The sequence below is a fragment of the Oncorhynchus keta genome, chromosome 25 (genome assembly GCF_023373465.1).
Source record: "Oncorhynchus keta strain PuntledgeMale-10-30-2019 chromosome 25, Oket_V2, whole genome shotgun sequence".
NCBI lineage: Eukaryota > Metazoa > Chordata > Actinopteri > Salmoniformes > Salmonidae > Oncorhynchus > Oncorhynchus keta.
This window is the reverse complement of record NC_068445.1, coordinates 11,218,001-11,234,210: the sequence shown is the minus strand read 5'-3', so window position 1 is coordinate 11,234,210 and position 16,210 is coordinate 11,218,001. Positions and strand designations below refer to the sequence as shown.

At 48.2% G+C, this 16,210-nt stretch overlaps 1 protein-coding gene across 2 annotated transcripts in view; it reads right to left on the bottom strand.

Annotated features, from left to right (window-relative positions):
- LOC118358163 (neurogenic locus notch homolog protein 1-like) overlaps positions 1-16,210 on the bottom strand; it is a 46,046-nt gene that overhangs the window by 3,987 nt on the left and 25,849 nt on the right. The window contains exons 9-32 of one of the 2 annotated variants that reach the window (XM_035735668.2): positions 15,968-16,081; positions 14,058-14,171; positions 13,696-13,929; positions 13,374-13,484; positions 12,441-12,633; positions 12,117-12,262; positions 11,849-11,962; positions 10,775-10,894; positions 10,469-10,621; positions 9,947-10,175; positions 9,475-9,676; positions 9,056-9,209; positions 8,610-8,794; positions 8,047-8,179; positions 7,263-7,520; positions 6,363-6,475; positions 5,626-6,197; positions 4,938-5,369; positions 4,507-4,655; positions 3,194-3,407; positions 2,727-2,817; positions 2,152-2,317; positions 415-713; positions 128-275 (exon numbers count right to left, since the gene is read on the bottom strand). In XM_035735668.2, coding sequence (XP_035591561.1) covers positions 128-275; positions 415-713; positions 2,152-2,317; positions 2,727-2,817; positions 3,194-3,407; positions 4,507-4,655; positions 4,938-5,369; positions 5,626-6,197; positions 6,363-6,475; positions 7,263-7,520; positions 8,047-8,179; positions 8,610-8,794; positions 9,056-9,209; positions 9,475-9,676; positions 9,947-10,175; positions 10,469-10,621; positions 10,775-10,894; positions 11,849-11,962; positions 12,117-12,262; positions 12,441-12,633; positions 13,374-13,484; positions 13,696-13,929; positions 14,058-14,171; positions 15,968-16,081 — 4,644 coding nt within the window. The remainder of the gene's footprint in view (positions 1-127; positions 276-414; positions 714-2,151; positions 2,318-2,726; positions 2,818-3,193; positions 3,408-4,506; positions 4,656-4,937; positions 5,370-5,625; positions 6,198-6,362; positions 6,476-7,262; positions 7,521-8,046; positions 8,180-8,609; positions 8,795-9,055; positions 9,210-9,474; positions 9,677-9,946; positions 10,176-10,468; positions 10,622-10,774; positions 10,895-11,848; positions 11,963-12,116; positions 12,263-12,440; positions 12,634-13,373; positions 13,485-13,695; positions 13,930-14,057; positions 14,172-15,967; positions 16,082-16,210) is intronic. The other variant, XM_035735669.2, reaches the window with a different exon arrangement.

Here is a 16,210-nt window from a genome sequence, read left to right as displayed (position 1 = left end):
TTCTGCCCATTTCTAATGACAAATGTAACGTTTGATGGATCGAAAGTGCTCCACTATAGCTCTGGTTGAAAGAGTACGATGAGGCCAAGGAGCCGATATGGACACGACAGTGACATAAGAGCCCTACCGAAGTCATCGATAGCGTTGACGTCAGCGTGGCAGTTAATGAGCTCCTCCACCATGCCCTCCACTGCCAGGCGGGCTGCCAGGATCAGAGGGGTGGTGCCATCGTGCATGCGGGCATCCAGGTCTGTGGCACGATTCCTGATCAAAATCTACAGGAAGACACGAGCTGGTTAACCTTGCATGAGATTATCTATAGAGATACTAAGGAAGAAAGGTCACATTGCCAATCCAATACAGTAGATCTCTTTGCTATTCAAAACCACAAAAGAGTCTGCATTTGACCCTAACCTGGAAGACTCCCTGAGCGTCGGCAGCCACGGCAGCATGTAGCGGGGTCTTGCCCATGTTGTCCTGGATGTTGGCATCTGCACTGGCCTCCAGCAGACGCTTGGCAGCGTCGGAGCGGGCGTAGCGGGCAGCGAGATGGAGGGCGGTCTCCCCCGTGCGGTCCGTCTGACTGTGGAGTTTGGCACCCTGGTAGATGAAATCATTGATCACGTTGGCAGAGGTGTCTTCCTCCTCCTCGCTGTTGCCGGTTTCCAGACCTCCACCACTGCAGGAGGCGATCATCAGGGGGGTGAAGCCATCTGGGCAGAGGGAGGGAGAGACCATACTTTAGGACCAGGGGAGTTGACTATACCTCAGCATTGGCAGTCAGTGCACTAGTGCAGGGTCAGCATGAGACGGAGCCCAGTTCCTGGTACAAACGGTAAGAGTCAGTACTTCAAAGCACAAGGAAGATCAAAACAAAGCAACAAACAAATCGAATGTGGATTTGATGCGTTTGCCTGTGTGTATCATCACCTCTCTTTTCGATAACGGATTCTGATCGAGCCCGACGTTGGGGAGCTTGGGGAAACGGGCCAGGCTATGTGAAACCCAGGCAGCTGGAAAACTGAGCATTATCATCTCTGAGGGGAGGCTCAGCCAGTCGACCTGGATGGGTTTCTCCTCTTCAAAAGAATAGCGAGCCCCAGATCTCATAGATTCAATTCGGGCTCATTGATCGGTTAGGGAGAGAAAACGTGTGTGTGCTGTGCTTTAGTTCGAGGAGCATGTTACTGTTGATTTTCTTAAAATACTCTTCAGGGGGCTTGACACTTAATAAAAGGGTGTTCTTGTATTTTGGCCCGTTATTGGTTTTATTAATAAAGCATATGAAGAAATAGGCCTATTAGTGGTCCGATGATGAATGTAAGCAGGAAGGGAGTTTTCCCCTGGGCTCAGGGCTTCTAGCCGCATGCTTTGATCTGGATCCCCTTACTCCTGAGGACACAGGGATTTAGCTACTCCTACACACACACACACACACACACACACACACACACACACACACACACACACACACACACACACACACACACACACACACACACACACACACACACACACACACACACACAATCTTGCCATTGCTCACTCAGTCAGAGGTGTAAATCAATCAACTAATAACCGAGGCAGAAAAATATCTTAAAATATGACCATAAGTTTAGTTTGACGTCTATACAAAGCAAGATTTTAAGGTAATATAATTCAATTGAATAGGAATACATATTTTGTGTGTAATACAAATTATTAGAATGATCATATTTAAATACTTTAAACTTTTTTTTTCAATATTTGTATCCACATTTTTCCTGACACTTCTGATGACATAATTATGAAGACCACTCATCTCTCCTTTTCTAACTCTACACCAGTACTGACAACTGAAATGTGACCCCCAAAAAAATACTTGATATATGACCTCTGCACCGTAAATATAAAAGTAGCTGGGGCAAAATACAACAATTCCATACAACAGTATTACTGAAGTCCTACACACCGGATACACACCGAATTAAATACATACATTCTATATTCCCCAAAAATACAATTTCATGAAATGGAATAATCAACTCAATCCTTGTCAGTAGACATTGAGGTACATTTTTTATTTTTTACAATCTCCCCAAAATCAGTCAAATTCACAGCTAAAATCTGTCTTAATTTCCCTAACGATGAAACGAGTGGCTGTAAACACACCTGGTCCCCGTACGTTGACGTCCATGCAGTCGTTCTCGATCTCCCCCTGAGGTGGTGTGGGGGCGATGGAGGGGATTCGGAGATCAGCCGCGTCCAGGTGCTGCTGGGTCCACTGGCGGTGGTCCGTCTGGTCGTCCAGGTCCAGCATCGCCTGCTCCTCAAACTGCTGGAACCAGACCGAGGGGTGGACGGACAATCAATTAGCTCACACGGCATCCAAAGCCTTTCATCACAAACCTAGTTGGTTTAATTAACCGACTTTTATATTATTCAAATGCTGATATTCTGGACAATAAAACCAAAAACCAACACAAAGGAGACTCTACATTTTCAATATCTTAATATTAAATTAAAGCAAATTCAATTCAATAGCCTATGTAAATGTATACATCTTGAAACTAAACTGGAATCAAGTGATATTTGAAGGCTATTATCAGTGATGAAGAAGAGAAAATCCCTGACTGAAGATATTTTCTTTAGGTATTTCTTATGAAGTCCATGTTCTACTCTTATTCCTGTCTTTCCCTCCAACAGTAGGTCCCAATGCCAGTATGTGGTGTCCTTCGACTCCTTACCCTAAAGCGCTTGGCGTCTGAAGGCTCCTCTTCTCCCCATTCATTCTGGTTGTTGTCCATCAGTGATATGTCCAAGGAATTTTTCAGTGGCCTGTGGTCAGACAGAAATCCCATTGAAAATCCGGATGCAGCACGTGAGCTAGCCAACTATCCCAGCTGAGCCCTCTTCCTCAGTGGCAGTGCACCAACACCGAAACAAAAGCATTGATTGAGCCCCCCCATCCTGTCTCGTCCCACCACTATCGCCCAGACAAGTCAATTAATGCACCCGTTACCTAAACTTGCTGCAACATTATCATTAATGATCCGAACCGTTCCCCCCTCTTTCTAATCGCCAACTACACCCCTCAGCCCCAAAAACTCTCGTTACCGCTCCACACCCTGCTACGACCAAATCCACGAAAAAACAAACTGTGACCCATGGTGGGAAAACAATGTGGTGCCGCATGGAAACCCGGGAAACTTACTTCAATCCCACCGAATCCTCCCCGACGGGCTCCCTCCTCTTCTTCTTGTTGGGCTCACTGGTCTTGAAGCCCTCCGGCAACCACAATTGGCCGTGCTCGCGACGACGCTTCCGTGAGGCGACCATCCCCACGCCTGCGAAGGCCAGGAGAGCCAGTCCGGCTAGGACCACGTAGATGGGATAGAGCTCCGACGGAAGCTGGGGGTCAACCTCACCTGGAGGGGAAAGGGACAACATGGTAAGGCGGACAGCAGCGGAGCCTGAGAACCCAGATAGGCAAGCAGGCAGGCAGGCACGCGTTGGGTTGGTCGCAGGACTGCTAGTCCAGCTCCTCTAGTCTAGTGAAACCCCCTCCTGGAGCCTGGTCCTAGTTGTCCATGGCCAGAGCTATAACTGGAAGGAGGAGCGCCGTTTGTAAAACAAGGTTGGTCCTATTCTGTAATCATCAGAATTGCTAACCACTTCTCATCAAATAGAGCTAGAGATAAAATAAAATATACAAAAAAAACACCTCCTCTCCCCTCTCAGCCCAGGGTGCCAGGAGACAACTCTACCATTTCTTCTTTAAGGGGAAAAAAAGGGAGGGATTAATGAACTTCAAATTACTGCACGCGCTTTAAGCTGTAAAGACGAAGGATTTATTAGGATTTTCAAGATAACAAAGACTCCCAACTTCTAGCACACTCCCGATCAATTTTTCCCCTTCGCTTTTTTCCACTAACGATTTTGAAATGATAAACTCTCCCAACCCAAACCCTTAGAGATGCATTAAGTCCTGGTATTACATTCAGCGAGGTGAAGGTTGCAGCAGCCTCACACTGTGGGATGAAGTGTGTGTGTGTGTGTGTGTGTGTGTGTGTGTGTGTGTGTGTGTGTGTGTGTGTGTGTGTGTGTGTGTGTGTGTGTGTGTGTGTGTGTGTGTGTGTGCGCTAGAATGGTATGTGGATGGGGTAGGGGGTGGATGAGTTGATTTACGGCAATTAACCATTTTGGAGCCTGAAGCCATTGGATTTAAACACAGACTGCTGCATTGATTGTTTAGTACATGTGATTCAAAAGTACATTTGTTTCATTGTTGAATATCAAATACACAATCAAAGAACACCCCATCATCACAGTGTGGTGTTGGAGGGTTAAGACCTAGGGGAGAAAACCTTCACCGTGTGTGTGTGGTGTCTGTCTGTCTGTCTGTGTGTGTGTGTGGTGGTGGGGGGGGGGTGTATGAGTAAGGTGGCGTTAGGGGTACAGTCCCCGGCTGTTTCAGCAGTACTCTTGGCCTGGTGACTGTTAGAATGGAAGGAGATAGAAACTCACTGTGAACCGCCTCTATGATGTAGGGAACGTTGAGGTTCCCACTGGAGGCCAGGGCCCCTAGGAAGGCTGCTACGTCAGTGGCACTCTGGAAGCACTCCGTGGACTGCTGGACGCACTGGCGGTTGTCAATCTCCAGGTACACTATGGAGCTGTGGAGGACAGAGTCATGTGACACACGTTAGACCTGATCTAAAAACCTCAGAGATACGAAAGGACAGCTCAGTGGTTCCTGTTCAGGGAACTAGCAGCAGTTCTTCAAAAGACAGACACCAGTTTTCCAATGGAGGATTATACAACACATCGCTACCAAATACGTAGAAGGGCAGTTCACACAGAAACTAGCTCGACTTCCACGTAAATGGGAGGTTCGTATGAAAATTCCATTGAAATCCAGGTTCCAAATGACGATTGTTCCCGAACGTTTGTCTCACCCTTTGATCTGCATGGGGTCCAGCTCCCTGCGTCTGCGCCTGCTTCCATTGGCTATAGTATACATGCTGTTCTTCATGGAGCTGAGAACAGTGTCAGGGATCTCTGTCCAGCCCACTGAGCGCTTCGTGTTGTGTTTCTTCAGCTCCTGCTCACTGCCGTAGTACGGGTAGATCATCGTCTGTCCCTTAGCGTCCTGCTGGAACACCACATTGGTGTGGATCACGCGGCTCAGCTCGCGCAGGAAGCCAAGCGAGTTGTTCCGGAGCTGGTCGGGCATGATGTGAACCACGATGACCAGGCGGCCCACCGCCAGCTTCTCTGGCATGTTGTTGGCACAGTCCAGACCGTCCCACTCACACTCTGCATTGTTGCAGCCCTGGTCACAGTGGCCGTCCGCATAGTGGTCTTTACAGTACTGGTCGTACAGAGGACTGGAGGGACAAGAGGAAATAGTATTATTCAGTATGGCTTTTAATGGGATGCATATTATTTCAAAAGAAAGCTCAGACTGTTGTTCAGGCCTTGAACTGCTACTCAGACTTGATGCATTATCTACAGCATTAGCTGAATCAGGTGAGTTATAGTAGGTCTGGAGCGGCACCCTGCATAGCCAGCAGGTCTCAAGGTGGATTGGCCTCCCCTTATCGAGTATTGTATTCAGCCCCGGGTGGCAAGCGTCTCACTCACTTGCACTGGCCCTCCAGGTTCTGACAGTCAAAGCCGTCGTAGAGACACCCGGCGTTGTTGCACTGCTCGTCACACTTCCCGTCGTTGAAGTAGCGCCAGCACTGCAGGGACGACGTGCAGTTCTTCCACGGGTCGTTGAAGTTGAGCGAGCAGTCGCCCCCGTCCCAGCCACACGCGTGGTTGTTACACAACATATCACAGAACTTGTTCCCCTTCGTTTCCTCACACTGGGGGATCTCACAGCTCACCTCCACCTCCGGCGGGGGGGTGATGTCACGGCCGAACCCGCCCAGGAAGCTGTAGTCCAGGATGTGACATAGCAGGCCGTTGAAGTTGGTGGGGCAGACGCAGTGGTAGTACGGAGCCTCTGGGCTGTACTCACAGGTTCCCCCGTTGTAGCAAAGGTTGGTGTTACAAGGGTTGTCTGTGGGGTATTCACACTCTGGCCCCGTGAACGAGGAGGTACAGAGACACTTTGGGTTCTTGTGTCCGGAGACGCAGGTGCCACCGTTACGACAGTGAAGATTGCCACAGGAGTGGGCATCGTACTCACAGGTGGAGCCAGTGTAGCCCTGTAGAGGGGAAGGAGAGGAAACGTGTCAATGTAGTAATACTATTTATTAAATGCATTACAGCATGTTGAATGAATGAAAACGGTGCAACACATCTGCTGGATGTCTCTTATACGGTGTCTTTGGCAGAACTATGGCAGCAGCCGTGGTTGTGCGGGAACTTACAGGTGGACACTTGCAGATGAAGCCGTGAGGAGTGTTGCTGGCTACGGCACATGTCCCTCCGTTACGACAGGGTTTGCCCTTACAGCCGTCAAACACCGTGTCACAATGCTCTCCTGTAGGGTCACAGAGAGAGATGGTTACATCAAGGACATGAAACGTTGCTTTATCAATAAGCCAATCACAGGTTAACGTTTAATGCCATGGAGCAGGAGTATCCAACCCTGTTCCTGGAGAGTTACCCTCCTGTAAGGTTTTCACTCCAACCCTGTTCCTGGAGAGTTACCCTCCTGTAGGTTTTCACTCCAACCCTGTTCCTGGAGAGTTACCCTCCTGTAAGGTTTTCACTCCAACCCTGTTCCTGGAGAGTTACCCTCCTGTAGGTTTTCACTCCAACCCTGTTCCTGGAGAGTTACCCTCCTGTAGGTTTTCACTCCAACCCTGTTCCTGGAGAGTTACCCTCCTGTAAGGTTTTCACTCCAACCCTGTTCCTGGAGAGTTACCCTCCTGTAGGTTTTCACTCCAACCCCAGGTGTAACTAAGGCAATTCAGCTTATCAACCAGTTAATTATTGGAATCAGGTCTGCTAGAGTAGGGTTGGAGCGAAAACCTACAGGAAGGTAGCTCTCCAGGAACAGCGTTAGAGAGTCCTGCCATATGGGGTAAATACTTATCATTTGGGACTATATACCACAGAAAAAAATGATACGGTCATTTTTTTGTTGTTGACATTTCTCATGCAAGTCCAAGGTGATTCGTCTCGAAAAAGACTAGTCTTTGCTTTCCCATACTCAACCCCATGAAATAACTGTAATTAACATGACACTAAACCCAACCCTGCGCTGCAGTCACTCTCCAGCCTGGTCCATCACATCACCCTCCTGCACGTTAAATGTTAAATACCTGTGTATCCAGTACGGCAATCACAGCGGTAGTTGTTGGTGAGCTGGACGCAGTTGTGTGTCCCGCGGGGGTCACATGGGTTGGACAGGCACTCGTTGACGTCCCCCTCACAGCGCTCCCCTACGTAGCCGGCGGGACAGATACAGTGGTAACCTCCCACCCTGTCAACACACTTCCCCTTGTTGAAGCACTTGGGCTCGTTGGTGACTTGGTCTGTGAAGGGGTTGCAGTCGTCTATGTTGATCTCACAGTGAACGCCTGAGAGGTAGAGGTCAGGAGGGAGGAAGAGGGGAGGAACAGTCAGCCTAAACACAACCTAAATCCTACGACCTGCAATGGTGCAATACACATTTTAATGTACAGTTTTGTGGTGTTTTCTCTTGTTTGCTCCCTATGTAACCACACTTTTTGGGGGGCAACATTCATTTCAACAGTACTTCAACCGACCAGCAAGAAACACACCCTTTATGTCCAGGAGATAAATCAATCCTGCATTTGACTGGGAGGAGAGTTTCAGACATGTGCTGGACACTGTTAAGCCCTAATTAATGAAGTGTGGTGGATTGAGAGAGGTAGGTAGAGAGAGAGAGAGAGACAAAGAGTGGGAGTACGGAGAGGAACAGAGGAGGCCAGAGGAGTGAGGGATAGAGAGTAAGAGAGAGTGGGAGGGTGGAGAAAAGCAGAGGAGAGGAGAGGGATAGAGAAAGAGGGAGAAGAGACCAGAGGAGAGGATGGAGGGAAGGAGGGAGATGGTGTGTGTGGAGGTGGGTAGCGGGGCTCTGACCTTGGGTTCCCCTGGGACAGGAGCATTTGTAGGTATTGATCAGGTCAATGCAGGTGCCCCCGTTCTGGCACGGCTGGGAGAAACACTCATTGATCTCGTTGGAGCAATTCGTCCCGACGTATCCTGCAACGCACTGAGAGAGGAGAGAAAAAGCCAAACCAAACGACTGACATGAAACAAGGCCGTTTCTGTTTACCTGGCATTTTTTTGCCAGTTTTCCACACAGGTCAGCAAATTCTCCTTCCTCAGAGATCTCCACAAATGAGCAGTGTGTTGGTCTGTTAATAAACAGCCTTCACCCGTCTAGGTTTAATAGGGAGAATCACGTAGAAAGGACACCAACACACTTATTTACACGAGCCAAAAACGTGACGATCATTTCAAAAAGTGAGAATGTCTGACAATGTTTCAGACCGGGAAACACTTTAAAATAAACATTTCTGGAGGCGTAGAATCCCTGTTCAGCCTAGGTATCGCTTCACCATTAGGTCACATTTGTTATGCGTTTCACCCAGGGCCTGAGAAATAAGTGGAGAGTGCTGTGTTCCTCGTGAGCAGCCTACCTTGCAGGAGTACCCTCCTAGGAAGTCAGTGCAGGTGGCTCCGTTCTGACAGGGGTTGGGGGTGCACTCATCCACCTGCTCCTCACAGTAGCTGCCGGTGTAACCCGCCTGGCAGTGGCAGTAGTGGGTGTTCCCTGCGTCCAGACACTGGCCTGAGTTACGACACAGAGCAACTACCTCCACACCTGGAGGCGGGAGGGCAAGAGAGAGGGAGAACATGTAGCCAAGTGTTTATGTTACAGGTGTGAGATTGATACTAACACAACAACAACAAAAACACATCCAACCTCATACATGCAGGCGTTCACACAACACAGACAACACACACACACACACACACACACACACACACACACACACACACACACACACACACACACACACACACACACACACACACACACACACACACACACACACACACACACACACACTCCCAGTGTTACCTCTTTGTTTGGCAGCCACCTCGCAGGAGACGCTTGGCACATCGCAGTAGAGCCCTGTCCAGCCGGTCTGGCACTCACAGCTGTAAGTGGTGCCAGTCTGCCAACAGGTGCCCCCATTCTTACAGGGAGACGAGTCACACCAGCGTACCAGATTCTGTGGAGAAACAGGCACACCATAGACACAGTTAGTCACTAGGTGAGTAGGCAGGTGGAAGTGACTGGAAATGTACACGGTTGTTTCGCAGCTACAAACATCATTATAGCTGACGTTTGTAGTGCGCGTTAACTTAAACGTCTTCATAACACCTTTGTTCAGCCAAGTATTTGATTTCTAAAAGCACATTTTATTTAACAATAGCAAAATGGTATATTGCCTACAGCCAGTATGAAGTCAAATTTTTACTGGGCCTACACTGTACCTGGCAGTTGAGTCCAGTGTAGCCCTGGGGACATGTACACTTGTAGGTGCCATAGCTGTCCTGGCAGGTGCCTCCGTTCAGGCAGGGCCTGGAGTCACACTCGTTGATGTCGTGTTGGCAGTAGCTGCCAGTGAAGCCAGGTGGGCACAGGCAGGTGTAGGTGTTGATGCCGTCCAGACACGTCCCACCGTTGAAACAAGAGCTGGGGATAAAAGACCGTCAAAACATCAATCAAGCAATACCAGGCGTATCATGTGAAAGCAATTAGTAAAGTGCCTTAGTAAGTGTGAACTTCTTGGGCTATAACAGGATAGTCATTTAGTGTTATTAAACTTTCCGCCACAGGGGGCAGAAGTGGACAGGAGAAAAACAAGAGGAAGGTCAAAGCCATATTCATCGTTTGTGACAGAGACGCAACAGGCCATGTGACGAAGATAAGACAGAAAGAAATAGGAGTCCGAGCTCTCTTCACCTCTCAGTGCAGTCAGGTGTGTTGTTCTCACAGTGTATCCCACTGAAGCCAGAGGGACAGGTGCAGGTGTAGCTGTTGACACAGTCTGTACAGTTGGCTCCATTCTTACATGGGTTACTGTCGCACTCATTGATGTCCTCCTCACACTTAGTGCCACGGAAACCAGGCAGGCAGGTGCACACAAAGTTGTCCACTTCGTCCCGGCAGAAACCTCCATTGCTGCAGGGGTCTAAGGACGAGAGCAAGGAGGGAGAAAAGTTAGCTGATAGCTTAGCACACTGGCTGCGGCTCAATAGTCTCCATTAGCTTCCTTTCTTGTATTTTTTTATTCTCCCCCCCCACTGATCACAAGGCAGATGTTATAGAGATATTTTAGAGGCCTATCTAGTTTTTTAACTTATCAGTCATAAATAAAAGAGCCAAGGAGAGGGAACAACTTTTTGAGTATTGAGACATGGCCACTGTCTCATATCCACCTGTTTTCATGAGGAAGTCATGAAGATGAGAGGAAATGAGACTTACTGGGCTTGCAGTCGTCAATGTTGGTCTCGCAGTTGCGGCCAGCATAGCCGGCCTTGCAGCCACAGCGGTAGTTGCCTTTGGTGTTCTCGCAGGTGGCCCCATTGAGACAGGGGTTCTTCACACACTCGTTAATGTCCACCTCACAGGTCTGGCCTATAGAGGGTTGGTAACAGGAGGGGCGAGGTTTACTACACATACATCACTGAGATCGTTTGCCCATTTTTTAAAGATATTTTGTCTATTTTCATATGTGTTTATAAATGCATAAGAATGATACAATCTACTATTAAGATATTGCTCCCACACCTTGCCAGCCCTCTGGACACACACAGGAGAAGTTCTCGTAGTCCTCAGACTCCTGACACACACCTGCGTTCTTGCAGGGTTTGGTGCTGCAGGGTGCCAGCAGGGTCTCACAGTTCTCACCTATCACACACACACACACACACACACACACACACACACACACACACACACACACACACACACACACACACACACACACACACACACACACACACACACACACACACACACACACACACACACACACACACACACACACACACACAAACTTTTAGATAATGGACATTAACTATGCTCAATTTTTTTTTAATCATATTATCATGTCTAATACTATTGTTTGTCGGAACCAGAGTATCATGACAAGAAGTAGTGCGTGTCTGGATAGACCGCCCTACGTAGATAATGCTTTCATTGGACATTTAAACACTTCATTCAGGAGGATATCAGGAGGCTTCTTGCCCACAGTGTAAAGCTCTGTGAGTGTTCGAGAGCAGAGCTGTTTGGGCCTGCGGAGACAATTCCCTTTCTGTTTTCACGGTACCCGGCGCGGACAGGAAGCAGGCTGACGTTTCCTGCTATTGTCAAGGCATTTGCTGTTCTGTGAGACAGGAAGTCTGCAAACAGGAAATGTGTCAAGCAGCCGGGTCGTTCGTTCCCAACCCCTATTATTTCAGGTCCCAACGCTGTGTGAACTTTTCCAAAAAGACGGAGAATAAATAACAAATGTGCCCAAAGGCAGTCCGTCATTATCTGTTTTTTCAAATAATACAACAAGGGAGGAAAGGAAAGGATGTGAGGACTGCTGAAAAATATTGTGTTGTTATCAGGGACACTTGCGAAGTTGTCATGGCGGGCCAACGTCAACACACCAGACGCTGGTGTCTTTTAGCCAAGAGGAAGGATTGCTGCTGAACTTTCATCGACAGCTTGGTCTTCCAGAGCATGTTTTTCCTGTATGTCCAATGCCGTAGAGAAGCAACAACGTAGCACCCCACAGCAAGGGAATAGAAAACAGCACACTTAGAGAGACAGACACTCAGACAAATATTTCACAATAGACAAATATGTTCATACCGGTATATGGGAGTAGGCAGTTGCACTTGTAGCCAGCGACATCATCGATGCAGGTCCCTTGGTTCAGACAGGGATTGGAGGCACATTCGTTGATGTTCGTCTGACAACTTGGACCTGGAATCAAAAGGTCAAGAAGATATGTAGCACATGAGTTGGAGTTTGAGTCAGGGTCAAATAGATAAAAACAGTACAATGTATTGATGGTGGGAGTGCGATCTAGACGACCACACACACAAAGACACACACACACACACACACACTAACTCACCCGTGAAGCCCACTCTACATGAGCAGACGTATCCGCTGGTCATATCCTTGCAGGTGCCTCCGTTCATGCAGGGGTTGGACTCGCACTCGTTGTTGTTGATGTCACAGTTCTTGCCACTCCAGCCATTGTCACACAGACAGTTGTAACTAAGGATAAGATGGAAAATCTCAGTATTAGAGAAACATACATTCTTTCACTTTGATACTGTATATTCATATTTCCATACCATACATGTAGGGAAGATTTCTAGATGTAAATTAAACACAACTATGTAATTTCCTTCGGAGGAGGAGCCATGGAGACAGATGAAAGAGGCAGACTCACCCGTTGACCTTGTCTTGACAGTGGCCATGGATACAGGGGTTGCTAAGGCACTCGTTGACCTGGTAGAAGCAGGTGGTGTCATGGTAACCCTCCGGGCACAAACAGGTGAAGCTGTTGATGCCATCGATGCAGGTGCCACCATTGTGACACGGGTTGAGGTCACACTCATCAATGTTGATGTTGCACATGGTCCCTGTGAAGCAGAACGCATGAACATGTTCACTTCTCCGACCCCTCGTATGGTAGCATCTCAACTTTATACCACTAGGAACGTTTATGGTTTACAAGTGCATGAAATTGGTTTAACAAAAATGATACAAATGAATAATGCTTTATGGTTAGACCTAACATAGTATTATTTGTAGTCTTTGGAGTTTGGTTAGATTGTTATGAAGATATCATTTTGAAGTAAAACACAAGGCACAACCCATACTACACCAGACACACACAATGGGCTCTATGTCCCCAAAGTAAATGCATCCATCGAGAAACATGGGGTTTTTAAGTCTGCTTTTGTCAGCCAATTGAAGCACCGCAGCCATTCAGCATAGACCAACTTCTCCCCCTTTTAAAAGATCAACTTTCAGGAATCTTTCAGGGGATCTTTTCTCCTGTGAAATCCCCGGTGGGTGTTGGTCCTTTCGGGCCTGGCGAGAGAGGCCAGCTTGTGTGTCTAGGCAGCAGGTTGGGGACAGGGAGGGGCTGGAAAGTGACACCGCCACGGAAGGCCTCAAAAGGAGTGCGTTCGCTCACCATCTGTTACCCCTCCCTCTCTTCCATCCCTTCATGCTGCCCCCTACGCCCTTGTTGTCCTCCCCTCCCCTGAGGTCTGAATAGGAGACGAAAACACGCACGGTGGTAGGAGTACCCCCTTCAAGTCTCCACCTGGGTTTCCACAGTCGGACAAACTGGTCCCCTACAGTATCTACTCACCACTGTAGCCGGGCTCACAGGCACACTCGTAGCCGTTGATCTTGTCGAGGCATGTCCCGTAGTCACATGGCTTGCTCTTGCAGTCATCCAGGTTGACTTCACAGTTTATACCTAAGGGGCAAAGAAATTAGCATCAAAGTTTCTATAATTACATTTTCACAGATGAAAGTACATTTGGATGATTTTATTGTGAAGGCCAATTTTGAGTTAAGAGGAGAAGTATTTTAGTGTGTGTGTGTGTGTGTGTGTGTGTGTGTGTGTGTGTGTGTGTGTGTGTGTGTGTGTGTGTGTGTGTGTGTGTGTGTGTGTGTGTGTGTCTGACCTGTGGTGCCCTTGGGGCAGGTGCAGATATAGGAGTTCTCGCGGTCCTGGCAGATGCCTCCGTTCCGACAGGGCTGACTCAGACACTCATTAATGTTGGTCTCGCACAACCGGCCCGTGTAACCAGGGCGACAGTAACAGGTGAAGGAGGCCAGGCCGTCTTTACAGGTACCATAGTGACAGGGGGCTGAGAAACACTCATTGATGTCAGTCTCACAGTGTTGCCCTGTGTAACCTGGTGGAAAGAGAAGAAGTTGGTCACTGTCTCATTTCTCCCCATTTTATTCAGGATGCATAAAATATTCAATCAGTTGGTAGATTTTTTAAAAATCTTTATTGTTGCTTTGTTGCTGCTTTGTATACCTTCAGTGCAATCACAGGTGTACTTGTTGGGGCCGTCCGTGCACTTGGCGCCATTCTTGCAAGGCGTGCTGGCGCACTCGTCAATGTCGATCTGGCAGAGATTCCCAGCAAAGCCTAGAAAAACAAGAAGGGGTGGGGGTGAGTTTGTGGGGGGGGTGATCTCACCAAGTCCAAACTATTCCCACTCTTGCCCTATGAGAGCCCGCAACAACAGAGGTGGCTGCATATTAATCAACATCTCCACCGTACTACAAGCTTTCTGTTTTCTTTTATTTCTATTCCTTTTCACCACTTCTCCCCCCAAAAAACTGCATCTGAGAAAGGGGGGTATAAAAAGAAGGGGCGAAAAACTTCCAAGGCCTCATGACCAGGGGTGAGAGACAAAGGGGGGACTGTCTGCTCAATGCAACGCGAAGCCGAGCCGGTTGCCTCTTTTGTCCTCCAAAACTTTTCCATCACAATGTGCATTCTCCCGTCTTGCCCAGCTCCCCGCCCGCCGCGCCCAAAAGGGCCAGCTTGACCTCTGAACTCAGCTATTCAAATCCATCGTCATTCAAAAAAATCAACCAGCAGGCTCCCATTTTTCTCTAGTTATTCTAATCTGTTTTAGTTTGTTTCTTCTTACAACTTCTGTTGCTGGAGCACATTTACATTCTAAGCGGAAAGAAGATGGATTCTGTTTGATAAAGAGATTAAGAGATCCCCCCACCCCCTATTGGAACACTGGGGGGTCTAAGCCAAGCAGCCAGCCAGACATCCCAGTGGTCACTAACCCAGATAGGAAGTGGCTACATGTCTAGCTGTTTGCTCTGCTCCCAGTGGATTTTCCCATTCACAACACAGAGTCCCTTTTGCTTTAGACTGCCCATGCTAACGTTACCTCACACACATCCCAGAGAGGAGATTTAGCCCAGGCTCCTGGAATCAGACATTTCAAACCGCCCCAGTGGGGTTTCCATGGAGATGGTGTGTACAGAAATGAAAGGAGAGGACCCTACCCCAGCCTGGGCTTACACAGGAACAAATTTACATCTCAAGAAGGCAATTCCCCTCTCTCCCCCCCTTAGAACATAACCGTCTATGTGTCTCAGTCCCCTCCAGTACCCCAACACCGCCTCCTACCCCTTCCACTTTCACCACTGTGTCATTCAGGCCTCTCTCCTGCCCTGTCCCATATACATGGGGGGGCTTTTCAGAAGCTAAGCTCTTGTGTTCTCTGCTGTACCTCCCTACAATTAATTCCTCAGCTTCCTAACTGCATTTTCTCAACACAAGGAGCCTCCTGCCTTTATCTCTGAACGGTCTTTGATCCGAACCGACTGAGAACTGCACTATTTTGTTCCAGAAATACCTCCAGCCCAGTAGCTCTGGTGAAAGAATGAAAACAAAAACGCATTTTAGAGGGTGAGAAACCTTCCTCTGTGTCGGTTGGCCTCGCGTTTATCCATCAGAGCATTCCTCTACTCACAAAACCCTCAATGTCTCTTGTCACATAGTCTAACCCCACTGGAATCCCTGGAGAAATACCTCATAAAATGATCTAAATTCAAAACTTTACTACACACAAAACTGAAAGCTCACAACAGCTTCTCCAACTATACAGAAATTCAATACGTGGAAACACAACACTATTTCAGCTGCTATTCTTAGTCCTTCTTTCCTTAGTTCTCAATTAACGTTCTTGTAGCTAGCTACATCCAAACCAAGTTGAACTGCACACTCATCAGAGTTGAGAGTAAAAACTTGTTCAAAGTGTCAACTTCCTCATGGATTTTCCTCCTCGTCGGGAGCTGGCCTGGTAAAGCCTGCCTGAGGCAAGGATTAGAGTCTGCCTCCCGCGCCCGTCCTGTCCGGGGGAGGGGGGGGGGTGATCGACCCCCCTCCTCCCGCTACGACGCACTGGGGCTCACCTGTGGGGCACTGGCAGTGGAAGGTGTTGATCTTGTCGATACACTTCCCATTGTTTAGGCAGGGGTTGTTGGCGCACTCGTCCGTATTGATCTGGCAGAACAGTCCCTCGTAGCCTTTAACCAATTAGCAAGGGAAACAAGGCCTGGTTAGTTAGTCAGTGTACAGTATCATTGCCAAATTTCCTGACTTTACAGCTATTATTTTTAGAGTGTGGTCACCCTTTTGATTAAAAAGGTGTCTTT